Here is a 27199-nt window from a genome sequence, read left to right as displayed (position 1 = left end):
CAGAGGTCTCCTCACCAGGAAGTGCTTTGCCGGAGAGGTCTCCGGTTTTGTTTTGACGATGATGGAGGAGGAAGAGTTTGAGTTTGCGGAGGATTTGGAGGCTATTTTGCATCTTACCCCTGAGGTGCAGCTAGCCATTGAGCAGGTAGCGGGTTGACCTTGTTATCATTGCAGTTTTCTCAACATTTTTGCCGGTCTTGCTAATATACAGCCTGCTGTTAGCAAGCTAACCCGTCCTGCGGTCTCTCTGGATATACAACGACCGCTAGCTACAAAACATTGATTCCCCCAGTATAATAACAGCGTTTGGCTTACAGAAAGAAATGTTGGATAGTTTTAAATATTGGGGTGACGTTGACATTAGCTGGAAATAATGCAAGACGTCAGTTTACGAAGCTGTGTCTGCCCTTAACCCTGACGTCGTGAATGTCAGGATACTTGTGCGTCTCATTTAACAACATGTAGATGCAGGTTGTCACTGATGACTGGCTAAAGTTATTTCAGGAAAACCATTGAATAACGTACAAGGTATCACCAGTTTTACCAGCAGTTTTTCTTTCAAGGTTTTCCCCAGTCAAGATCCCCTGGACAGAGCGGACTTCAATGCAGTGGAATACATCAACACACTGTTCCCCACCGAGCAGGTACAGACACACACCTTCACTCAGACAGGTGACATGCACAATGATGTCGTTATCATGGTGTGTTACAGTGAATAGTTATACATGGCTCAAGTGGATTGACAGTTTTATACTCCGGTTAGTTGTGGATTATTTGTAGTTTACATGAAAATAAGTGGCTGTTGTCACAGCAGACGTTTTCTGTATTGTGAATCCTAAGTGTTTCCATTTCACTTACAGTAGAGTTCACCCACATACAGGTCTATGTGTACTCCACCTCCATGAGGGGTCACTGTAGCCCTATAGTATGTGTGCTTAAATGCTGAAGGGAGGGAGCCCAGTAGTGTGCATGTATTTTCAGCTTATTGGGTGTTGTGTGTATTAATTCAACAGGTGAGACTGAGCTGTTACACCTGCCCCTAATTTGACATATTTGTTTGATTTCAGGCAAGGTCTGCATTAAAGGTGCACTACGTAGTTTTGGGGAAGAAATTGTAATCAGAAGAGAAAGATCTTCATTGACTAACTTTTTTATGCCTACACAAACTAAATAAACAAACTCTCTTTGTTTCCATGACTGAATAAACTGAATAAACAAACTGACCTTAAAGGACAACACAATTTCATACTGTTTTACTTGGTTTATATTTGGCGGACCCTGCCACCTCTCTAGCTTCAAACAGTGTCCTGGGGACCTTATTGTCCTCTGAGAACAGTTTGTTTATTCAGTTAAGAAAAAAACAAAACAATTTCTGAGTTTGTATTGTAAATATTAAAATTCAGAGTATGAATGTCCTCTCCAAAACTGCATAGTGCCCCTTTAAATGTTACAGAGTGTGTATTTCCATTCGGTAGTGTTTTCTTTTGTGTAAAATGTCGGATCCACAGCAGAACACATGAAAATGCAGGTTCAGGTACCAGAATGATGTGATGAACTGTAACTCATAGGAAAGAGTACAGGTGTGTGATTGGGTAATCCATTCTTGTTGGCCTCCCAGTGACATCTTACAAGTGATCTTCCAATTTTTTAACTTCAAGTCAAACATTATGATTTTTTTTTAGAGGTATAACAGAAGGTTGCTTGACATTTTCCTGATTTCCTGTCTTCATATTTCCTCTCAGTCTTTGGCTAATATCGATGATGTGGTTAACAAGATTCGGCTGAAGATTCGGTGAGTTCATATCACTCTCACTCGTTCACTTAATAATACATGTCTTTCTTTATTATTTATTATTTTTACCCTCAATGTGACCAAGTGCCATTTTGTGTCACATTTGATAGGCGCCTGGATGACAACATCAGGACTGTGGTGCGAGGGCAGACCAACGTGGGCCAGGATGGCAGACAGGTGAGATGAGCAGCAGAACGCAGAGAAACACACTACACTGGTTAGAAAACAGTGATAAGTACTTTTTGTTGGATGATATATTGTCCTAACAATACTATTTAAACTATAGCAATGTCACTTAAAGTCCCTTTTTTGCCACTGAAATACTAATATGACAGTATAATAATGCAAATACACCCCTCCGAAGAGAAATTAACATTTTACTCTTAATATTCAGATATTTGAATTGAAATATGAAAAAAGTTATATCCCAAATAAATAAAATGTAATGAAAATAAACCACACAACCAAAACAATATATATTATGTGAAAAAACACTTCAGTCTTGTTAAAGTAGGAAATCCCTGCGGGTTAAAAAGGCACTGACATCCTTATGTAAACAAAAATATCAGCAAAAATAGTCGAGGTCATGTACATTATCGTGACAGACTGTTATGAATGTGGCGGTACTCATTAGTTGTTCACAAAGTCTGATGGACATCTGTGTTGGTCTCAGACTGAAGGAAAATCAGTGGACGAAAACATAGCATGAAGCCCTTGCAGTCCCTAATATGGGAGATGAACAACCACATTTGCATATTGTACATACACACCGCACAACAGCATCATTCTCCTGAAATTAGAATGCTGCCATAAGTTTCTCCCAACCCAGAAAAACATGTTCTTCCCACTCGCCTGCTCTTTCCTCTCTCCACTTTGCTTCCATGGAAAAGGACAAGATGACTCAGAACCATTCCCGCTGCTCAAACTGCGCCTCTTTGCGGAAAACGCGTCTGGGAAATAGATTCCTGTATGTAAATACTTAGATTTCTTTTAAACCTGGGCTGTTGAGTCTTTGCCTTTTCTTGTGGGAGCATGAGGGAAAGGGACAGCCCCTGCTGATTTAATCCAGCTCCTTGCTCTCTCAAGGAGTTGCGGCTTAAAGGGAACGTGACACCTGATGGGTGAGCCGTGTATGTTCTGACCGGCTGACATGATTAGGTGTGCGTTGTCGTCAGGGAGTCTGGCCTGGTGGCCCCGTCTTTCCCAGTTAGCTACCGTTCGGTAGCAGAAACCCTCCAAATCCCCTCCAGACCAATAACATTACACAGTCACACACACACGCACACACACACACAATAATTTTAGTTTGTTTTTCCAACCCCACTGTGCCATTCCAACATTTCCAGAGGGAAAATCCGTTCTGCAGACGGAAAGATGGAGAGGTGTTCATTTCAAGATGGCGTGTGAAACATAAAGACAGCAATAGAAGGAAAACCTACACGATCAGCAATTAAGTCAGTGTTGCTGCTGAGAGAACTAACTTACTGAGCTAAATGCATTCCCTGCATTGAAACCCAAGATGGTTACATTCATGTAGAAAGATGGACGAAGGAAGAGGTCTGGGAAATGATTTCCCTTGTTTTTTTTCCTGTAGGGAGTCAGACAGTAATATGCTTTAGCACTGAGTGTGTGGAAATGTGACCGCCTTAGTGGTCAGACCCGGGTGGCTAATAGAGCTGATATTTAGTGTGTTGATGGCTGTGTTACTGGGCAACAAAAAATCTTTATGTAAAAATCTCAAGGCAGCATGATGACATAACATCACTGTTGGGTATATGATGCAGATAATCCCAGTTTGCCCTTTTTTATAGGTGGCTTCAGTGAGTGAAGGGTTTGACACACACACACCGCCCCACAAGCCTAAATTGGTGGCAGAATGATAGACTGTAATACATGGTGTCCAGTGACAGAGAGACAGACTTAATTATAATGAAATGAAGTCAGTCATTAACCAGAAATTATGACAGTGCTCACATGTGGCTCTTTTCTGGCCAATCCAGACTGATTCTTCTAGCCGGCATGATTTCATGTGGTCGAAATATAACAGATACTGTTTCCTAATGAGCTAAAAAGTGAATGCAGATTGTAGCGTTCATGAACCAGGTCGTTCAGGATTCTCTTCAACCTCTGTGCTATCTAGCGATCCAGCCTGCGTTTCCATCAGTTGTGAGCAGAACGATTGTGATAAAAGATGCGTCCTCAGCAGAGGGCATTGCTCAGTGCACAATGGAAGTAAACAGTAGTCGCAAAATTGCAGCTCGCATTGATGAACAGCAATCTTTTGTTCTGTTATTACAGACCAACTATTGATAATAAGAGGACATAGACGAATGGCTTTTTCCATTCTCTCTCTCAACTCTCATCATGGTTTGCGCTTAAAGTTCAAGGAAAACCTGCTATTTTGTGGTTCGAACTGGAGGAGATGTGGACTCTAGTCATTGTGACTTGGACTCAAGTCACTGTTTTGATGACTTGACAGAAAATGTGACTGATCCACTTGGACTTGGAAGTGAAAGACTCGTGCCTTGACTTGAGACGTAATGGCGCAAATTACTTGTCTGTGTTAATTGTATGTTATCAGTTTAAATGCTAAATGCAGACATACAAACTGTTGTTACAATTAAGCAGCATTTTTTGACACCACTCTAATCAAGAATATGCGTAATAAAAAGTTCCACTGGCGAAGAGACAGAGTAGAAAAAAGGAGAAACCTCACTAAATGGGTAAAATCATGGATACTGTAGCAACAGGCTCGAGAGATTTCCCTTTCTTTTTCTGTTTCTCGTGCACTGATTTGCTTACCTGAACAGTAGAAACTGATTTCTTGCACTGACAAGCCATCGCCGATTCTACATGCTGAATTGGCCAAAAAGCCGCCAACAAGGGCTGTCAAGTGCAAACGGCACGGAGCACACCGTACAGTCACAGATGCTCACCAATCGCCCACATCCAACCATTGTTAGCTGGTATGCAAGCACACGCTGGGAAAAGCTTCTCTGGCTGTAACGGGTGTGAAGCCGACCTCTCAACTTGACTTTCCGGGTTTCCGAATTGATTTATTTTCGATCAAAATGCTCAGAATGGTTAAAAATTAGGTGCATGACCCAGAACTGAACCTATCCCATGTTGGAAAAGGGGTTGTAGTCTGCTGGCCCCGAGTTTCTCACGAAACGCATACACACACACACACACACATAATGTTTTCATCTGCCTGTTGTCATGGTGATGTGGATACCGCATGCACACCTGTTCCACAGTCAGTCAGCTGAGCTCAATATCAGAAAGCTAATGGAAGCTTGTTTTGCATTCATTCTTTCTTTTTATTGAGTTTTTTTAGTCGTGAAAATGAAACACGTGAAAGCACTCAAGCTGGAATCTATTTGTGTAAGTCAGAGTCGGAGAATCTCATTAACGAGACCAAACATTTGTTCTCAGTTACTGCCTGCCATTCACATTCCTGTTAATTGATGGCTGAGGAACTTTTTTGCCATAGAAAGCTGCTGTGCACAAGGGTATAAACACACACACACACACACACACACACACACACACCCTGATAGTGCATGGTTGGTAACCAGGCATTTGCGCTTTCTTTCTGTTTCTTTTTGGAGGGGTTTCTGTGTGTTTGTGTGTGTGCGCGCGCTCTTCATTGTGGTATTCAGACCGCTGCATTAAAAAAACACAGTGTCGGGTGGTCTTCCTATAGAATTGACATTAATGTAAATATTTAATATTAACTCAGAAAAGGCTGTTCACAACTTGTTTTAGTTTCCATGCTTTCATCCTCTCACAGCTCTTGTCTTTTTACTCTCTAAACTGTCACTTTCTCTCTTCTGTCTCCTAATTTATAGTTTCAAAGTGCTTATAACTTTCTGTTTTCTGTATTTGTATTTCTTTAAAAGGAATCTGGGTCAAACGCTCTCTGTGGATTCTATCAGTCTGTGCTTCAATTGTCTTTAGTGACTTGTACAGCGCAGCCTATTAAATCCGACTCTGTTATATTATCTTCAAACACCAACTATGCCAAAGTGTTGGGTTTTTTTTAGCCAGTAGTGAATATAAAAGGGAAATTCAACAATAAATGTGTAGCAGCATATTGATGTTTATAAAAGGATGCATGATGGTATTCTGTTATTTTCTGTAAGACTAGTTTCCACACAAATCATTTCCTGAACTTTTCTTTTCCCTGCTCTGTGAGACGTTTGTCTCGCTGAATTGTCCCTCCAGAATGTTTACATGAAGCGTTGCGCTCGGGCGACGTTCCAACCTTTAAAACAACCCCTTTGGGTTGATCTGCTTCATTGTATGTGACTCTAATCTCACAAGTACCATTTAATATGTCAGAGGGAGGAGTGAAGTGCATGAAAAGACCTCTACAATATCGCCTGTGTGTGCCATGGAGCATGTGCTGCTTATTGCATGTTAGAGATACACTGGTGTGCATGTGTGTGTTTGTGTGAGAGCAGATAACATCTCGGGCACGGAGGCGCCTTCTGGGCAGTGGTCTCTCTTTCTGCTTTCCTCAAGGCTAAATACAGGAAATGAGCGCTAGGAAGCGAGCCAGATTGACTCAGCTGAGTCTGCATGAGCGACATTCACAGCCTCAGAGGTTCTGGCCTCTTTTGCATGCACTTTGTTTGCTCAAGAGCTCCTCCAGGGAATCTCTTTAAAGATTCAGTGGCACTCCCTTCCTCCTCGCTCTCAGATCAAAGAGTAATCATTTAACCTGCCCTCTTTTTTTCCAATTCATTTATCCAATCACCTAATAACCAAAGGGGTTGTTTGAAGGATAAAAAAGGGAAGGATGCATGCAGCTTTTGCTCATATTGATTGAGGAAGAGTTGCCCTCTGTCTTGCCAGACAATCAGATTACACAGAGTAGATTTAGCTTAATTTAAGGTGAAATCCGCCCTCATGTGAACATGATTTTGTTGTGGATTCATCAGTCCCGACTCTGACTGTGTCACTTTGACGACACTCAGGCAGGAAAACAAATCCTCTGCTGTCAGTGGAGACTGTATTTATGTTTATGTGTGTGTGTGTGTATGCATGTGCACACTTTTAGCATGTTTGCTCACTCGCTGTTTCTTGGAGGTGCTTGTAAAAGTGGTAAATTCCTTGCACAGCTGGTGCCGGCTGTTAGCATTCCTTGTGGGCATGTGTTCTTGTATTTGTGTGTGTGTGTGTGTGAGTCTGGGGAGAGTCAACGTTGTGTCGCAGAATTGGGCCAAGTGAAGCCAATTACCTTGGCATCAGATGTCGGAGCAGAATCTCTGTTGAGGACCATCAAAGAACAGCTGCCATGTCAGATGATGGGGAAATATCAGAATAGCACGTTAACTGTCCCACAATTGTAACTGTCTAATGTTATCTAATCCCGTCTGGCTTTGTAGGCTGTTAAAAGTGCTAATAATCTCTTTAGGTTTTGTAGTGACAGCCTTTATGCAGAGATTAGCTTTATGGCTCATGTGTCAACCTAAGACCTCTCCGTGTCAGATATTTAGATAGCTCGTCAATTAGATGGCCAATTAGTCTGCTTGGCATCGCCCCCAGACTCGAGCTGGGAACCGGCATAAGGAGGATAATTTTTCACATGGACCAAAGCCAGTGGTGAGTGTGGATAAAAAATAAATATCCCTGGAAATCTGAGCCAGACTGGCACACCACAACTGACACACAGTTATTCCACACACCACCTGCTTCTCACAAAATGGTATTATTAGAGGTGTAGCATAGTTTATTTTAAGGAAATCTAAAGGCATGTTTGTACGATTGATTAAAAGCAGAGTAAGAAATAAATCAGCTGCTGGCAGGGTTTCTGTGTTCTCTGTCCATGAATTTGCGGATTAAAGAAGATCCAGACTTTAGTTTTATAATATTTAGACCAGACACCAGAAGGCAATTTAATGAGTATGTGCATATTTTGACTGTTATTGCACTTTTTCGATATTATTTGGGTTCATTTTTTCAGCCCTTAAGTTAATATGTAAGGGATGAAGAGATTCTCATGTCTGGATTGTATGACTCACCATTGCTCCACTGACTGAGCCGACAACAGGTAGAAAACTTCTGGCTCAGTCGAACCTTGGCATTATAACTTCCTTTGGCTTTCTTCTGCTGTCAGTATGTGAGAGTAAACTGAGTGAGAAGTTTTTTATCCCTGTGTTCCTCTCAAGGTTAAAAAACATTTGTGTTTGTTTTTTATATTTTTACTTCACTTCCTCAAGTCTCCACTTACACCCTCTGATGATGAAGTTTGAGGGTGCAATGTGTAAGAATTTGAGTTGAAAACATTCAAAAGTAAAATTATAATCAGAATGTGACATTTAGATGTTTAGCATTATAACAAACTCGTCCCGTGCTAGCAGTGCAAGCACCGACACCGCTGACTGCACGGCTAACGGAGCTCAGTCGCTTATGTCGGCTACAGTTAGCAGCAGTTTGCTCTGGTGATATGCTTCTCACTATTTGCTTTGAAAAAAAATTCAACAGGTGGCCAGACCTTGCATATTGCACCTTTAAGTCATGCAGACCCTCGTAAACTCGTGGAAGGTATAATCCAAGCCTCAGAATTCCCTGGATCCAAATTTTCAAATCTGTTCAGACCACAGATTTGTAGTGATGATCATTTCCTGGAATACAGACAATGCACACATTATCAGTGGTTCTTATAAGGCAGTCTAAAATGTGTCTTCTCTGTTTGTTTCATGTTGCCATTTTTATTTTTGGCAGGCTTTGGAAGAGGCCCAGATCGCCATCCAGCAGCTCTTTGGTAAAATCAAAGACATCAAGGACAAGGCAGAGAAGTCTGAACAAATGGTATGTACACAAACACACACGCACGCAACACACACACACACACACACACACAGAGGTGGTCTATTGATGCTTAACAGGGATATGACCTTCACTCAGTGGAGATACAGCCTGTATCCTCCTTCTTTCACAATAGAGGACAGAGGAGAGAGTTATTTAAAGTCGTGGTAATGCACCTTCCATGTGTCTGTTACAAGTGTTTGCGTGTGTGTGTCAGTGAGAGTCAGAGGAAGGCCATTAGGCTGGGTGAGTAGAGAAAGGATGGGGGGGGGTTGTCATGCACACCTTCCCTGCAGAGGCACGTAGGAACAATAATGTCTCAGACCAGTGGGTGCGTCCTCCATCTTGGTCTGTGTCTCTTTTTCACCTTGTCTTGCTTCTTCGTTTCTCATCTGATCACCCCGTCTGACCTGTTCCTCTCCCTGCACAGGTCAAGGAGATTACGAGGGACATAAAGCAGTTGGACCATGCCAAGCGCCACCTCACTACATCCATCACCACCCTCAACCACCTGCATATGCTGGCAGGAGGTGTTGACTCTCTAGAGTGGGTACAATCACATGTAATAGATCAGACCAAAAGATTTAAACTTATTTAATCAAAACAAAGCTGCAGAAATTGTTCAGAGACTTTGTGGTTGTGAGATGCACAGTTCATTTTACGATAAAGTATTAGTCGCTGCCAGAACAAGACAGGTCTTGTATCAAATCTTATGTAATAAATAAACCCTCTGCTGAATGATGAGTTTACTGCAGTCCAATCTGTTTTCAGTAGTCGTGATGAAATCGAAAAAGCTGCAAATGTATACTGATTGAACTGCTAAACAAGAAGAAAAGCCCATAAATCATAGCCATGTATCTTATTTTGAGAGTGGTTTTCGCACCTACAGCGTGTTTGGAATGAATGAACACTCTTTCCAGACACGATGTATCCACTATTTTTTATATACGATAATAGAAATAATTCACATGTGTGTTGTGTTCCAGAGCCATGACCAGAAAGAGGCAGTACGGTGAGGTGGCCAACCTGCTGCAGGGAGTCGTCAACGTGCTTGAACATTTCCACAAGTACATGGGCATACCCCAGATCAGACAGCTTTCTGAGAGGTATTTAATATGCAAACAGTGGCACACGTACTCATTCACCACTGATATGTGTGCTTACATAGGGTTGTTTCTTTTGGGCTAAGTGCCTTGCTAAAGTGTGTCGAGCAGTGTGGCTGTAAGAACAGCTCGTTTTCCAGTAGCCAGTTCAGAGCTTGATCTCTGCTTACAGCTGAAATATTCCATAGCTCGTCAGCCGAACTGTTGAAAAGTGGTTGCAGCATTTGGCTGGAGGTGTTTTGCGTATTACATCCTGTTTATGCAGATATTCACACACATACACGCACAGTACCACACATACATGAACACACAGGAAGGAAACCCACTGAATAATGTCCTTTTATGCCAGCATTTCTTCCATTGTGAGAGATTAGAGGCTTTTCTGAGGGGTGGGTGTGTGCATCTCCATGTATGTGCTGCCACTGTGTGTGTGTGCGCGTGTGTGTGTGGATGAAGCATTTTGTGCATTGTGTGCTTGTTGTTGATGCTTGCAACATGTCTTTCAATCATCGTACAATGGTACAATTAGGAATGTTTTTTTGCTTTGCGGAGAGTCGTGCCAATATCTGGATGTGGTCTTTTGTTTAAACACACAAGCGCTCACACAGAGGTTTACACACACAAAACAAAGTCCATTGTTACACTCTTGTTTCCCACAGCTCTGACTAATTAAATTTCCATTTTTTGCTATGATTTTTCCAAGAACACCAGAATCAGTTTGGGACACATTGGTCAAGTTGATGTTCAGGTTCAAAGTAGCGCTGATCCCTAGCAACAAAACTAAAAAAAAAAAAAAAAAAAAGCAATGACCTTCTGTTCTGTTTTGACTGAGGTGTGGCAGACAGTGTTCATACCAAATAACAGCTGCGTGGAAGAAGTGACTCTGCTGGAGAAACAGATGATAGGAGACACATGGGTAAGGGGAAGATAGGAAGACAGCTGGATGCAAACAGTTAATAGAAAGTATCAAGATCTAACACACAAGCCTCTACAATAGCACAGATAACATAAGCAGAAAAGAGACACAGGCAATCGACAGATAAGACAAAGATAGGCAATAACTGATATCGAGGCAGGATGAAGGATCGGATGGGGAATTTCGCTAAATTACAGCCATGAGGAAAAGTAGCTTAGACATGTTTGCAGCAGCGAGCTAAACATTGCACTTGTTATTGTTAGCCATATTAAACCATTTTATACATTTCATGATAGCAAGATGATTAAAAGACCTCCCTTTTCTATTAAATTTAGAGATCATGAAATTGAGTTGTAGCCCTTTAAATTTTAAATTAGTAAGCTATAAACAATCTTATAAAAGAATAAATATAAAAAAGAAGTTTGGTAAATTAAATTTTAAATATTAAAATTGTATTTAATTACATTATTGTGATATATCTTGATTGTCAAAAAATATCAAATTAATCTGATTGTGAAGACATTGGTCAAGGAAAATATGAATATGTATTGAGTCACTGCAATGTAGGGCTGCAATTAATGAAAATGGTAAGAATGTTGATCAGTGTCTCCCAAAAACCAAGATGCATGATTAGAAAAGCTGAAACAAAAGTATTAAAGTATTAAACCTAAGTGCACATTTTAGTCAGAAAAACTAAAGAGGACATTTCATCTAAAAAGGAAATGTTCAGTTTTAAATAAATGTAAAAATTCTTCAGGGTTTCTGGCTAAATGCACATTAGAGCCTCCATCTGACATTTCTCTGCTCATGCCTCTACTTCTCTAATTCGGTAGAAGAAGTTAGCCTTTTGTCCCGGCAGTACTTTGAAGCGTGACTAAATGGAGTCAGTGCAGCTTTCACCTTTGAACACGATCAACTCTGATTATTTCTTAATAAGCCTTTAACTCGTTGTCGCTTAATGCATTACTCAATGAGTTCTGTCTCGACTACACTGGTGACTGTCACAGTTCAGCTGACGGACAGTGAGATATAATGTCTGGACGGCTCGGTCTCAGTCTGATAGCTCTCTTCCAGACTCATACTGGGGTGCTTGAAATGAAGACTGCTACTTCAGTTGGCATCAATCTGTGAGACTATCTCTCCACCCTCTCCTGTTTATTCTGGACGACTGGCATGGCTTTGGGTACTGTCCTGGGTTAACCGGGCTTGGATGCCTTCCTGCGAACACAGACTCTCTGAAGACTACACGCGCAGATTGTCTTAAGCAGACCTCATTTTATAAACACTGCTCTGTCACATGTCTTTTTTGTTTTATTATTGACCAGAAACTAGTGTCTCTACATTGATAGAAAGCAATGAATGCACATAAAGACGCCTGCGAGTGTGTGTGCTCATATTGGGATCACAAATGTTGGGGATAGGGCTGCACAAAGTGGTTAAACAAAATCATATTGCCAGTATTTTGACAGGTATTGCGATTGCAATATGATACACAATCAGTAATAATAATAATGATATTAATAATAATAATACTAATTCACCTTCTTCTCACCTTCCAAATTAAAAATATTTTTAGATTCTTCAGTGATTTAACTGTGCATGCATGGTTTGGGAAATAATTGGTACCTTTGTAAAAGGTGTTTTTAGGGCTTTTGAGGTTTTCAGCGATTTTTATAGCGAGTCCTGTGACACTTCATAAACATCAGTGACCTTGAGGTTTGGCAGCATGTTACTTGTTTTCCTCTGCACTTGGACAATGATGAAACAGTGTAACTTTTAACTGGCTTTTAGCCAGAGAGTCTTTGGGCTAAAATATTTTAACCTTAGAGGAGGGTAAGTTATGTTCTATATTAGAGGCTTCCACATGAAATTGCCATTATTCCTGTATGATGTTTGTTTGATTGAGAAAACAATGAATAAATAATTAATGATTGTGTGATTTTGTCCTATTCAGAGTAAAAGCAGCGCAGAGTGAGTTAGGGACTCAGATCCTGGCAGATTTTGAAGAGGCCTTCCCCTCTCAGGGCTCCAAGGTAAATATGTTGTTTAATCGTAATGCTCATGTCTTGTTCTTCCTCTCGTACAAAAAAATATGTCAGTGTTTTTTTTTTTCCCACAATCCATGCAGAGACCAGGTGGCCCCAGTAACGTGCTGAGAGACGCCTGCCTGGTGGCCAATGTGCTGGACCCACGTATCAAACAGGAAATCATCAAAAAGTTCATCAGGCAGCACCTCTCAGAGTACCTGGTGTTGTTCCAGGAAAACCAAGATGTGAGTGAGAATTTGAAAATCCATACTGTACAACATCGTCTAATTCCAGGTAATACCTTTTTGGAAAATGCTGGTATTTAGTTATTAACGAAAAACAATCCCACCTGGTTGCTCAGGTTGCGTGGCTGGACAAGATCGATCGCCGCTACGCCTGGATCAAACGCCAACTGGTAGACTATGAGGAGAAGTATGGACGCATGTTTCCTGAGGAGTGGTGCATGACAGAGCGTATTGCTGTGGAGTTCTGCCACATCACCAGGTAAACACACACAATGAACACAGTATGAAACCCCATCTAAGAGCAAGGATTGTTGCAAATGTGGCTGAAAGTATGTTATGCTGTCTTCAAGTAAAGAGCAGAAAAGAATGAAAGCAAAAAGAGGTTAAATGTTAATTAAATTATGAAAGCCAGAAAGTGGGAAGTTGGTTGTGGGACTTTTGTGCATCATGAAGTGAACCACACTGGCGTATCGTGCCTGGCGCGGGTCTGTTATTTGGTGCAGCCCTCGGTGCATTTGATGTAGGTGGCCTACATGCGCAGTGACCCAACTTCTCCTCCTCTCCTTTCCCACAATTTGTGTGTTACTCCCAGCAGCAACTGACACAATAAAAAAAAAAAAATTAAAAAAACATCTGGAAAAAGTCATAGCAGTGTCATCAGAATAAACCCTGACATGGCATGTTTTTGCAAAAAGGAGAGATGTAAGAATACAGTTATATACTAACAAGGATCATTGGAAACATTCTAGGATGTCAGTGCCTTGAAATTAAAATACTATGTCCATTTTCTTCGTGTGTGTGTTTGGAAGGGTGGAGCTAGCCAAAGTGATGCGAACACGGGCCAAGGAGATTGAGGTGAAGCTGCTTCTGTTTGCCATCCAGAGGACCACAAACTTCGAAGGTCTTCTGGCCAAACGCTTCACAGGATGCACCTTGACTGACGTACCTGGAGTGAGAAAAGCACACACTCACACACAATACATGCAGGTCTATGGACTACTGACTTTAAATGATTCTAGCAGGAGGTGTCCAAACACACACTGTAGATGTTGCTTGCTTGCGCTTGCACAATAGTCACACTTACATGAAACTGCGTACGTGTAGCCTGTCTCGTGATGTCACAGACCAAAGAAACCTTTCAATCCAGGTCATGTTGGCTTGTGGAGGAGTAAATGACACAGCGTACGGACATATTATGATTATTGTTTTGTTTGAGCACAACTAGGCCAAGCTTACTCAGAACTGATCACTTTAAGGCACGACAGAGGCCCTTTTGTCTTCAGTTCAGTTTACACCCCTGCCTGTTGGGTTCTGTAATTCAATCAGGGATTTGGTTGAGTGGAATTTTATAATTGGAGATGCAGTTTCATCAAAACCTCCCACAAAATGCTCTACATAAACAAGCAAGAAAATGATGAGGCCTGGACTTCATTTTGAAGTTTGTGATAATTACAGGAGTAGTTCTGTCAGTCAAGAGTACTGTCAAAACCACTTATGATGCTCTAATAAGTGAGCGTTAGAAAAAATACTAATGTTTCGTCCATCTTTATACAGAAGAAGAGGCCGGAGAGCCCTCTAGAACCCACCAACCCCTTCTTGGAGGATGAGTCAAGTGAAGATGTGGGCACAGAGAAGGACGAGGATCTGGCTAAGGTGAGATGACCTGAACTGACCTCCATCTGACCTGTTCTGCAAAATAAAGTGGCTGCTAGATGTTGCTTCTTTTGATTTAGAGCTTTCTTTAGGCCACTTTTACTGTTTTCTAAAGTGCTTCTCTTCAAGGGAATATGACTCATTTGCTCATGGCAACGCATTGGCAAGTGGGACAGCAGTGTAGCAGCCTCATTTAGATATTCTCCCATGAACTACTTCAACTTATAACCGTGTGGCTTTAGTTTGAAGAGAAGAATCTTATCTGATATACTTGTTGTCTTGGCTGAGGGATGTAGATGCACCACCTCTCAACTAAGCAATAGATTGACCAAGAGCTTTGGTCATTAATTGTGCAGAGTTGATCAAAACTTTCTCTGTAAAACTACTCCACTCTAATGTAACAGCCCTAACAAGTTCAACAGTACAGCAAACTATAGCCTCCAAAATAGGGCCATGAAATGCTTACAACCCATTCATTTGATCTCTCTCTGAGAGATGGTGCATTCTCAGTTCACACTTCAGCACCAACCATATGAACTAACATCAGCAGTGTTGACTTTATGTCAAAAACGTCCACGTACTGTGTTGCAGCGATGTCTTCAGAAGTTAGCATGATATTGCAAGGGGCAATAGTCCGATAGCCCCTGTAGTTACATCTGGGAAAAGTAAAAGCAGCAAGCTTGCTACTTTATATTATAAGTAAACAAAATTAACTCTGAAAATGTCAAGAAAGGAGATATTGTTACAACCTCTATCCTTACTAAAAAGAAAAATACAACCATACACCCTCTGAATTCAAGTTTCTGTCTTTTACTGAACTAAGATGAGTTTAATTGCCTCATTAACTCGTCATAAAACACACTTAATTCAAACTTGACAACAATAGCTACAGCAAAGAGTACTAAATCCAGTATGGTGAGCAGCAGTAAGTGGTTATGCTGCCTCCTATAGGTTTGGAGCGACCCTCAAATTCTGGCCATTTGTCAAAAATGACACATTTAGGTTTTAGAAAATAGTTTTACTTGTGTTTTTTGTAATGTTTAATGATGTACATCTTTTAAAAGACTTGTTTATGTTGAAATAAGTATACCTGTACATTTGGTTATGTCTCTTGTTGCCCTCTTTGCATTGACATAATGCGAAAAGTAGATATTCGAATAATTCGAACCTATGTGTCATTAAGAAGGGGTAATCGAACTTCACTACCAGACAGTTGAATCCAGACCTTCATTTGAGCCTTCTTGAAAGCAGAGTTTATTGCAGGGCTGTTGTATTGGACTGCATCCGTTATAGCGAGGTGGAGCTAAAATGTCAGCTGATTGAATTGCTTCATTTTGTAATCTGTTACATGTGGCATTGTATCAGACAGAGAATCTTCCACACCGCCTTGTTTTTGAAAACTGATTCTGTATTCAGTGTTTTGACATTTACCTTCGCCTGGAGGCAAAACATAAACTCACCGATTGATACTCTGTGGAGCTGCAACTAAAACCTGTTATTGTACTAATTCCTGTTGTTCTCCATTGTTTCAGCCCAGGAAGCCGAAAGCTCCGGACAACCCTTTCCACGGCATTGTCTCCAAGTGCTTTGAACCTCATCTATATGTCTACATAGAGTCCCAAGACAAGTGAGCAACACACACTCGTACAAGCCAGACAGGGCCAAACTGGGTCGTGGTACACAGACCCAGAATCAGGAGCAGGTTGTGTGTAAAGCTGGCACATGCATCCTTTTTCCACTGCCCACTCATCAATCAGATCCCCCACCTCCCATTCTACTTCATTGCCTCTTGTGTCTTTCCATCCCTTGTTCCTGTGCAGGCCTCTGTCTCCACTGTGGCAGAAATGTTTCCCATTAGCTGCACGACCACAGACGCAGAGAGAAAGAGAGAGGGAGGTCGAATAAGTGCTGCCACAGCAGATCTGCCTATTTTCATTCCCACCTCCTTATTTTTTTTCTTCTTGGTAGCCCCTCTCTGGTCTCTTTCTTTCTGAATACATCTTGTTTCATTCCTCCTTTCTTCATCTCAATCTCTTTGTCTTTTTTTAATATCTCTCCCTCTTCCTTACAGTCTCTCTTTCTGTTTCCTCACCTCCCACCATCCTTCACTTCTCCTACATCTGTCCCTCCCCCTGTCCCAGTCACGGTGATCGTTCCTGAAACTGAACACAGTTCTGGGACTGCTGTGCTTGCATGCAGCCCCTGGCTCTTGGCTATCTGGAGCGTTAAATGCAGTTTGTCTGTCCAAGGGAACAGGATTGACCTATTCCGCAGCTACAACCTCATTTCAGTTCGGTCCAAAGGCCTTAAACAGGCAGCAGCCAGATCAGCTTGTCCCCAGTGGGACATAGCAGGAGAGAACAGTGGCCTGCTTGTTTTGTCCTTGGCTTTAGTTCCAAGATTCAGAGGGATTGGGCCACACCAACTGACTGTGGACCTGTTGACTGTAGTACTGAGGATTTTGATATGCTTGGAATATTTTCTCCTATTTATCCATCTGGCTCTCTGTCTGTGCGCCTGTTATTTTATCCTTTTATTTATTTATTGGGGTTAGGCACCAATCATATGTTTTTAATGTTTTTATTTGATTCATTTCATTCCTTTCATGTGCCTCTAACCCACCCACCCGTTTGTGTGTGTGTGTGTGTGTGTGTGTGTGTGTGTGTGTGTGTGTGTGTGTGTGTGTGTGTGTGTGTGTGTGTGTGTGTGTGTGTGTGTGTGTGTGTGTGTGTGTGTGTGTGTGTGTGTGTGAACCTGTGTGGGTTTGGCTGTACTGTACATTTACGGGCATCTGCAGGAACCTGGGCGAGCTGATTGACCGGTTCGTGGCTGACTTCCGAGCTCAAGGCCCACCCAAGGCGGGCACAGAGGAGGGCGGAGCAGTGCTGCCCAGCTGTGCTGACCTCTTTGTCTATTACAAGAAGTGCATGGTGCAGTGCTCCCAGCTGAGTACTGGAGAACCAATGATTGCCCTCACAACCATCTTCCAGAAATTCCTAAGAGAGTACGCTTGGAAGATCCTCTCTGGAAACCTGCCTAAGTAAGACTGGCTCAATATATTCTTTAAGGTCCAGTAGATGCTGGTTTTAAGACAGCCTGACTGATTTTCTTCTCTCTTGAATTGCCTTTGATTTTTTCCCCTGAAGTTAGTCTCAGTAGAAAAATTATCTTCCCTCTAATGTGAGCTTTTTTCTGAATATTACTCTAACAGAGGAAGATATTAAAGTCTGGTAATAATCTATTTTTTCTTATTTTAAACGATTACCACAAAAAGGCCAAAGCCAACAATGAATTAATGCGATTATCAAGTATTCCACTGAGCAGTAGACCGCTATTGTTTTCCCAAAAAAAATGTTTACAACCCATCATTCAGCCACCCCAAAGATCAAGTCTTTTAGGCAAGTCTCACCACTCGGCTGCAATCTTGGCAACGCCCCTAGAAAGTTGTTATGGACGAGCAGAGCAAGACCAGACTCCTATGTAAATGAATGGGCAGAGTGGTATAACTTCATCTTCAGTTTTCATCTTCAGTTTTCATCTTCAGTTTCACAACGCCAGAGCACTTGATCAAATGCAAATTTAATGTTTGAATTATCTCACCTTCCTTCGTAATTGCATTAGTGGGATATCCTCATCGTTTTTGCCTGTAAGAAGTCCGTATGCAGCCATGCAAAATTGGTTGAAACTGTCATGAATTTCAACTGTGGGCTTGCGTCATTGCAACAACACAATTGGCAGACAGTTTTCCCTGTTTGGCTGTTATAAAGCAGGCTTTTAGGAGAAGGGGAAGGGGCAGGATTAATGTCACAAAATTGCCATGCCTGGTGTTTTGGACCTTTCTTTGTAAAATGCTTGAAGTGGTTTTGACTCCTCTCTTATAACGTCTCTGGCCAAACCGATGCCAGAGGTGACAATCCCATGGCATTAACTCACTAGAATTTCTAGCCTTTCAACAATTTCCACCCAGAATGATACAATTTTCTGGGCAGTAACACAAACACAGATTTATTTGGGATTAACTCTTCACAAACAAGCATGTCACACCCATATTTGTTCATTCCTTTGGTATGGTGATGGAGCTGTTTAGGAGTTTCAGTTTGAAACCTAATGCCTTCAGTCCTCGCTGTGTTTGATGGATTTGGATGGCATGCTATAAGGGATCTGGAGTCGGTTAAGTTGTGGCAAAGCCTAATATGCTACCAGCAAAAACATCTCTGGCTCATTGGCCACATTAGAACTCATCACTGGGCTGTGGTGTGTACACATTTGCACACACACACACACACACACACACACACACACACACACACACAGGCGTGCTCTGTTTCTGTCTCAGATGTGCATGCATGCTAATTACACACTTGCCCTCACTGTCTAATGTATACCATATTCTGAGCCATATTCAAACACTGTTCAAAGGTACTCTTAAACGCTTTGCAAGTGTATACACTCACAGACACATGCAGACACGGCCGTCCAGTATGGTGTGCTGTGAATTGGTTTTGTGAGGTTTTGAAGGGGGCCCTCGAAAGGAGCTTGAGCTATGTTGTGGTTTTACCCACATGTCTCCGTTATGACGTTTATTAATGACTGGGCCGCCGTTGAAGCCTCATTGGTGCAGAGTCCCGACACTTGTGTCTGCTTGTAGTTATGCCTGTTGTGCCTCAGTTACTAAAAATGGCCTTCTTTACCTGTGGTTTAAAAAGTGTCCCACAAAGAGTGTCTCTTAAACCTCTGTCGCGAAGGGGGTCCACAACAGCCAGTCTCTGGAAAAATAATACACAGATACACACATAACAAACCAGCTATCACTCAAAAAATTAATGATGTCTTATCACAAGTACTAAAACTATACAACAGCTATATCTTACTTATTATTAGACTCAGATATCAGCATTTCTCTCCCGCTGCTAACCCCTCTTTCTATTTTGGTCACTTTCTTTTCTTAACTAACTAACTTTCTGTCTATCTCTCTGTCCAGATCCAGCAGTAACAGTGGGGGTCTCACCATCAGCAGTCTGCTGAAGGAGAAAGAAGGTTCAGAAGCCGCAAAGTTCACCGTAGACGAGCTCTGCCTGATCTGCAGCATCCTCAGCACTGCAGAGTACTGCCTGGCTACAACACAACAGGCATGCAAACACAAACAAACACACAGATGCACAAGAGACTATTTTTTTTACAATACACAAAAACACAAACACATTTGAAAGGATGCACTCTAAGCATTAAAGCTTTTTTATATTTGTGTTTGTCTTCCAGTTGGAAGAGAAGCTAAAGGAAAAAGTAGATAAAATCCTGATGGAGAGAATTAATTTGACTGGGGAGATGGATACATTCAGCACGTAAGTGAGCAATTTTTCTCTTTGTATAAAAGAAACTACCTTCTACTATATGAAACATCTTAATGGTGTCAATTATTTACTTTCATGTTTCCTCAGTGTGATCTCAAACAGCATCCAGCTACTGGTTCAAGATCTTGATGCTGCCTGTGACCCTGCTCTCACCGCCATGAGCAAGGTTAGACAACAAACAAACATACATTCACACATTCAGCTCACGACATAGTAGGTAAAATATGGGAATGTTATACCATTGCTATTTATTATAAAGCTTTAAAGATTATATTTGATGATGCCATAGCACACTTTCTGGTGGTTTTGTGAATGTCTCACATCAATAATCATTCAGAAACTTGAAAATGTAGCGATATGAGGAGATGAGATGTTATCACATGTCAGGATAATGTGATCCAGGTAAATTTGCATTGTCAAGAAAATCATCGATCAGGATAATCCTGAATATCCTCACATAAGTGACTTGAACAAGCTTTCTAGCTTGATAAAGTACAGTCCTGTGTTAAAAATCCTCAGCCTGTCAACATGGCTGAAAGCTGATCTTGCCCATTGTAAGCTGAGCTTACCCCACAAAAAAGTTATCTAAGGCGTGTGGAAATACTTTTTAACATGATCTTATTTAAGATTGTTTTTTTATGATGGCTCATTAAGAAAAGTGTGTCCTATCTGTGATGCAATAAAAATAATTGTTCTTCTTTAACTAAATGTAAGGTTAAGTGATTCCAGTATGTTCTAGTGCCATTTTAAGAGTTTTAAGCATATTTTGATGTTATCTGAATAATATTATGAATCATAAAGATAACTTTGACATGAAATGTGACATGTGTAGCCTCTGACACTCAATCTTCCCTCCCTGCTGTGTCTCTCTCCCTCTCTCTCAGATGCCGTGGCAGAGTGTGGAGCACGTTGGTGACCAGAGTCCTTATGTCACATCAATCATCATGCACATTAAGCAAAACGTGCCTATCATCAGAGACAATCTGGCCTCCACACGCAAATACTTCACACAATTCTGCATCAAGTTCACAAAGTACATGAAATACACACATACAGTATGTTTCTTTCTATTAGCCATGATTGAAGGTTCCTAAATCTGATATCATTTGTTTCTTTCCTCAGTTCTTTCATTCCCAAATTTATCAACCACCTGTTCAGATGTAAGCCTATCAGCATGGTGGGAGCTGAACAAGTGAGTTTAATTTATGTTAATCCGTCCTAAAGCTTCATCATCTTAGGCACATTTAAGCCATACGTGTATGTGCAATGTTACATGATATCACATCAGAAAATTGTGCACTGGCAGACATGTTCAACCTGTCTTGTGTATCCTACCCCACCAGCTCCTCCTCGACACTCACTCCCTGAAGACGGTCCTGCTGGACCTGCCCTCCATAGGCTCCCAGGTGCTCCGCAAAGCACCTGCCAGCTACACTAAGATAGTGGTGAAAGGCATGACCCGTGCAGAGATGATCCTTAAGGTGAGGATGAAGGGGGGGCAGACGCATTTGGCTGTGCAGCTTTCAGGTGTAAAGTGTGAATAAGTGCACTTTGAATGCTGGAAAAACACTCAACCATTCGACCATAAAGCTAGTAGAGATACATTTAAACAGTTTATCTTTCACACGTAAACTCAGAATGAGCCCCCCCATCTTTAACTGACGGATTTTAACAAGAACCTGAGTTCTACTCTAAACACAAAATAGCTAATATTAAACACATTATAAGAGCAGCTCAATCTTTACAGCTCACTTGAGATTTTATGGCATTTAACTTGGGTGGCTAAATTTGTACTTTTTTTTTAACAACCAAAGCTTCATTTTCTGACCTTTAAAGGCTCTGAACCTGAGATAGACCTTTTTGTGTAAGTGCAGCCCGAGTGACTTTTCTTTATCGCTTGTTTGCCGTTTTACAGATTTAATGTTGAAACTCTGACATATCCAGTCAAACATTAGCTTTGGTGTTGATGCTAACGCGTAACCAAAGATAGTCTGGCACAACGTGCCTCTAACTGCTTTTTCCACTTATTGGGCTCCATCGTTAGAAGCAACAATAGTCTGAACAAAACATTTCTCCTTTTGAGCGTTTGCGGTTTGACTGGCGAGCCTGTATTATGATGTTTGTTTTGAGTCATTCAAGCAGATTATATACTTAGAGTTTATTTTTGTGCAGAATAACCCTTTAATTGTGTCATTAACCCCACTCACAATAGCACTTTATGAGCATGTTTCCACCTCACATGAGGAAGGGAGGGAGTAACAATAGAGATCATGCACCACTGGTTTAATGAGTGAGAGACGGGCCAACGTGAGACACACACACACACACATTTATATTCTAACACAGTATGTGGTTGAGGCAGTGGGAAAGGTGTGAGCAAGTAAATGCATGCAACCATGCGTCTTCTCACGAAAACAGACACTCGCGCGTGCAGCACAACATGAGTGTGTGTTGGATGTTTTGTTGTCAGTGAGGAGAGCAAAGACAGGATTGAATCATTTGCCTCAGAATTACCTTATGTGACCCTAGAGGACACTGGAATGTGACTGCCATAGATTAACCCCACCCTAATTAACCGTCCCTGGAGTATACAGAAATGCACACACACACAGTACACGTCTGGATGTCCTTTGATTTCCCTTGGACTCCCAGGAGGCCGTCTTTCCTTCCTGAAGTTGGATTGTTGATGTTTATAGCCGTTAATGTGACCTGCTCTAATCACGCCTTCGCTGTGAATAGCATTGAAACGATGTCAGACAGCAAATATTTTCAGTTTATTATATTTTCTTGTTTCATCTCAGACACCGATTGTCTAACAAAGCCCTCTCACCATTTCATGTTCGATTGCCTCATCTGATTGTTTTCTACTGGGATGCATACTGGCCCATATGGCCTGTGTAAAGCTTGTCTTTGTTCCCCGGAAAAATTCCCTGAATGTATATACGTGAATTTCCACTCATCTGCCACACATTAAAGAGGCTTTCACATATAGAGTTATAGAGTGCATTCACATCAGCCCACTCCTGCTTTTTTTTTTTTCTGAACTCAAGTGCCAGCGGGCCCTTTCAGCTGGAATGCCATCTATATGTCTCTCACAGACGTAGCTGACACTGCATGAGGGGCCTTGAAGTGATTCGCATGCATTACTTTGACAGCAGAAGACACAAAAATCATTGTGGAGGCTAGAAATCTGATGGTGTAAGAAAAACCCTGATAACACATCATATACTGTGGAAGAAAATTCTTAGTAGTGATTGGAATGAGCACAGCAATATTGCTGCACAAGATGATATATATTTTTATAGATATACAACGGTTTCTTCATTTTTGGCCTTGGAAGGTGAATGAGTAAAGACAAGCTTTTGTACTCTTGCCAGCATTTTAGCCATCAACTTTGCGCTACATCAAGGTCCCTCACAGGTAATTGCTTCCACCTTGGGCAGAGACCGGCGCTTCTGAAAGACAAACCCATGGAAAGAAGTTCAATACAAGAATCCCTCTGTCCAGCCTCAACAATAGTTTTAAATTACTCTCTGTGATGCTGGGACTTGAAATTAAATCTGGCGTACCCCCACCGAAAAACTGCAATTCACCGGGGCAATTGAAGGTTGTGTCATCTTGTGTTATGGATCAAGAGTTGATTCAATGATCTCACACTAATCTAAACTATCCTGATGATGTTACAAATTGATGCAGCTGAGCAGCGATTATTCATTTTTTTCCCCCTTGAGAGCAGCGGAACAAGCTGCTAACATTGACATATTATCACCTTATAAAGTTGTCATGTGTTGGCAAACAGTTAGCTTCTTACACATTAAGCAAACATGGACTAACATAAGCATCTATTTGCAGTTAGTGGTGTTGACTCCTGAGGGAAATGTCTAGCTCTTCATCCGCCAAATGCGCCACAATGTTTAGCAGCTAGTTGCCAACTTTAGCGCTCTTCTGTTAGATGCTGGGCAAACAGTGAACAATGGCTTCATCAGAGCTTGTCTGCTTGTTTTAAGAACTGAAAACATGTCTATTGATAAACTAAAACAACGCAATCCTAAATCATAAAACCAAAACAACGAGCTGAAAGATGCTAATGGTTGATTATTTAGTTTGCTTAGGCATGAAAAACTAGTCATTGAAGATGATTCGATGATTAAATGTTCCCAAAACTACATAGTGCAGCTTTAAGGTCCCATCTCTTAAATCTGTACGCAGCTGTCAGTGTATCTCCTTTGAGTGTTAAAGATGAATATATTTGGGCCGTCTGTTTTGTGAGCCAGTGCTCGGTTATGTTCAAAGTCTGTGGGATTCTTTCTGTCTGTCTGAGACGGCCTCTCCTGGCTGGTTCGATGCCTGTGAGACGTGGCTGTTTTCCACGCTCTTCCAGCCCAGCCCACCATAGCTCTAGCTCTCTCTCTCTCCCTCTTCTGAAGTTCTCTTCTGGGGAGAATTTAAAAGGCAGACCCCCCCCTCTTCCCCTCTTCCCCTCTTCCCCACCCTTGTTCAGCCTGAATGTTTCCCCCCCTGACTCTGTTGCTCTCGCGCTCCCTTTTTATGCCCGTTTTCATTCTTAAACTCCCTCTCCCTCCTTTGCCTTCCCTTTTTTTACAAGGTCCCTACAGGCCTTTCCCTTGGCCTGGCTCCAGGACAGTTGCTAAGTAAATCACTCAGTCAGCAGCGCGAGTAAGAAAGCAAAGAATTCCACACAATCCTGAGCCTTTTTATGCCTGCTCTTCCCTCTCTTTCTGCACTCTGTGCAGCTCACCTTCTTCTATACATTTACATTTAGTAAAAAAGAACGGGGTGAAGCCTGAAAGAACAAGTGGCGTATTTTTTGAAATGAAGGAAAGGAGAAACATGTTGTGAGATGATCCCTGTGTGCATGCATGAGACGGGAGGTGGGGGTCTGTCAGCCATGTGTTGTTCTGCCAGCTTTGTAGCGACTGCAAGAAATGCTATCCGATCCACGTTTTCCAGCCAGCCTCTATTGTTGGGGGGGAAAAAAACAACCGAGAGACTCCAATCCATAAAGACATGTGCCCCATTAAACCTTTTCTGCGTGCTCTTGACTAATGCTGATTTTTGCCCAGGCTCATTATACCCCAAAAATAATTACCGGTGAAACTAATTCTTGCCCACTCATGCATGGAGTAATTGGTGTGTAAAAGGAAAAAAAAGAGTAAGGAGTCGGCTCCTAAATATAGAACCATAGTCTCGACTTTGTTTGCAGCTTGAACTGCTTGGTTTTGTCAGTTCTAGCCCCCCCCCCGCCCTCTCCCTCATTTGGGCCATAGCTGCCCCATGTGGGATCATTTAAAGTTCTCTTGGGTCGTCCCTCACAGGAAAGGAGGGAGGGCTGAAACCAACATTAAACTCTCCTTTTCCACAGGTGGTGATGGCCCCACATGAACCACCAGTGGTGTTTGTTGATAACTACATCAAGCTCCTGGCTGATGGGAACCCTGAGACCTTCCAGAAGATTCTCGACATGAAGGTCAGCTGGTTTGACTCGAGCAGTAATTTAAAGGGATAGTTCGAGATTTTGGGAAATGCGCTTGTCTGCTTTACAGTTGAGAGTTAGATGTGAAGATCACACTCTCATATATAGCAGCCAGTTCACTAAGCTTATCAGGGGGAAACAGCTACCGCGGCTCTGTTCAAAGGTAATAAAATCTGCAGACCAGCGTCTCTGAAGTTCATTAATTAATACATGCACAGAGCCACCGGTAAAAACACAAGTTGTAGTTCCTTTACGCTTGGTTTTGGTGCGATATAAGTGAGCTTTAGAGGTGCTGGTAGGTGGATTTTGTTACCTCTGGACAGACACAGGCTAGCTGTCTCCCTTTGCTTCCAGTGTTTATACTAAGCTAAGCTAACCGGCTCCTCCAGCTTCATAATGACCGTACTGATGAGGATGGTATTTTTCATCTCGTCTAACTCTCAGCAAGAACACAAATAAGCAAATTTCCAAATATGTCGAACTATTCTTTTAAAGGAAAAGTTCACCCAAAACTGAAGGTTCCGTAATGCCGGTGGAAAGTCTGGTGAAGTCCACAGAACATTTTTTGGAGCCTCACAGGAAATCAGCGTTGCAGCATTCTCCTAAACAACTGAAGTAGCTAGGGAGTCTTTTGAAGTGTTAAAAAACAACCAAAAAGAAATCTTTACTGTAGCTGCTGAGCTAAAATTGTAAGCGTGCTAGTGGGTGCACGAGCTCAACCGCACGTCGCAAGTCTAAATAATCTTTTCAAATCAGTTTAGGACCTCTGGACTTCCAGAGACTTGTATTATGCCAAACATGCTCCATGGAGCCATTTTATAGTTAGTCCCCACCTACTTTAGTTGTTTAGGAGAAGGCTAAACAAGCTCCAGAAATGTTTTGTGGACTACAAGACTTTCCATCAGCCTGAGGCTGAGGAGATAATGACTGTATTTTCATTTTTGGATGAACTTTTCCTTTTACACTGCATTATTGCATTTTAACCAACTATTAGGTTTGCATTTTCCACTTGTCCTGTGTAAGATTATCATTTTTTATTTGTATAATGTGTGATTTCCCCTGTGTATCTGTTTGTAGGGTCTGAAGCGCAGCGAACAGAGCAGCATGCTGGAGCTCTTCAGGCAGAGGCTGCCCACCCCACCCTCCGGGGGCGACGGCGGCCCCTCTCTGTCCTTCAGTGCTCCCACCCCTGAACAGGAGTCCTCCCGCATCCGCAAACTAGAGAAACTCATCAAGAAGAGACTGTGAACAGACACACACACACACACACTGAAATCTCATCTTGAAAATGAAAACGGCTGCAGGATGAGATGCAGGTTATTCATCTCAAAGACTTCATTATGCTCCATTCAGTTATCACGGAAAGCTGCGGAAAGAGCAGAAAGTGGACTGAATTTTCTGACTGACAGTAATATGAACCCCGGCTGACGCTGGATTATGAAGAAACTTCCTCAACTGCTACTTGCTGTTGTTACACATGTCATTCTGTACTTTCCCACCTTTTCTTTGACGCGACACTAATGTCTGAGCTTTGTAACATTTGTACATCGTTGCACAATGTACTCGCAGTCAGAAGAGCCGAATGTAGTGCTGTTAACTAATTTCTGGCTGCCTCTCTGGGACACGTCTAATCCAGGATGATTACAGGCAGCATGATCTTAATTTAAGGTGACATTCGAAACAAAATGTATATCAAGGAGAGTCGTGGTTTTATTGAAATGTTTTCATTTAAGTGGGAGGATACCAGGTTGAAATTTGTGTGCGTCTCTGGCATCCATTAAAGTGGACATGTGTCAACGGTG

The 27199-nt window shown here is 41.8% G+C and overlaps 1 protein-coding gene across 1 annotated transcript; it reads left to right on the top strand.

Moving 5' to 3' along the window:
• vps53 (VPS53 subunit of GARP complex) lies at positions 1–27199 on the top strand. Its single transcript, XM_084350272.1, has 22 exons — positions 1–145; positions 564–644; positions 1743–1792; positions 1903–1969; positions 8525–8611; positions 9039–9154; positions 9595–9714; positions 12582–12660; positions 12756–12899; positions 13016–13158; positions 13709–13850; positions 14454–14552; positions 16085–16179; positions 17350–17592; positions 19534–19681; positions 19812–19894; positions 19991–20069; positions 20788–20936; positions 21026–21095; positions 21247–21384; positions 25287–25391; positions 26475–27199. The coding sequence occupies exons 1-22, from the start codon at positions 59–61 to the stop codon at positions 26643–26645; spliced, it is 2496 nt and encodes an 831-aa protein (XP_084206398.1). The 5' UTR covers positions 1–58; the 3' UTR covers positions 26646–27199.

This window comes from Pagrus pagrus (genome assembly GCF_965226575.1).
Source record: "Pagrus pagrus genome assembly, chromosome: 4".
In the NCBI taxonomy this organism is placed as follows: domain Eukaryota; kingdom Metazoa; phylum Chordata; class Actinopteri; order Spariformes; family Sparidae; genus Pagrus; species Pagrus pagrus.
This window is presented reverse-complemented; position numbering and strand designations above follow the sequence as displayed.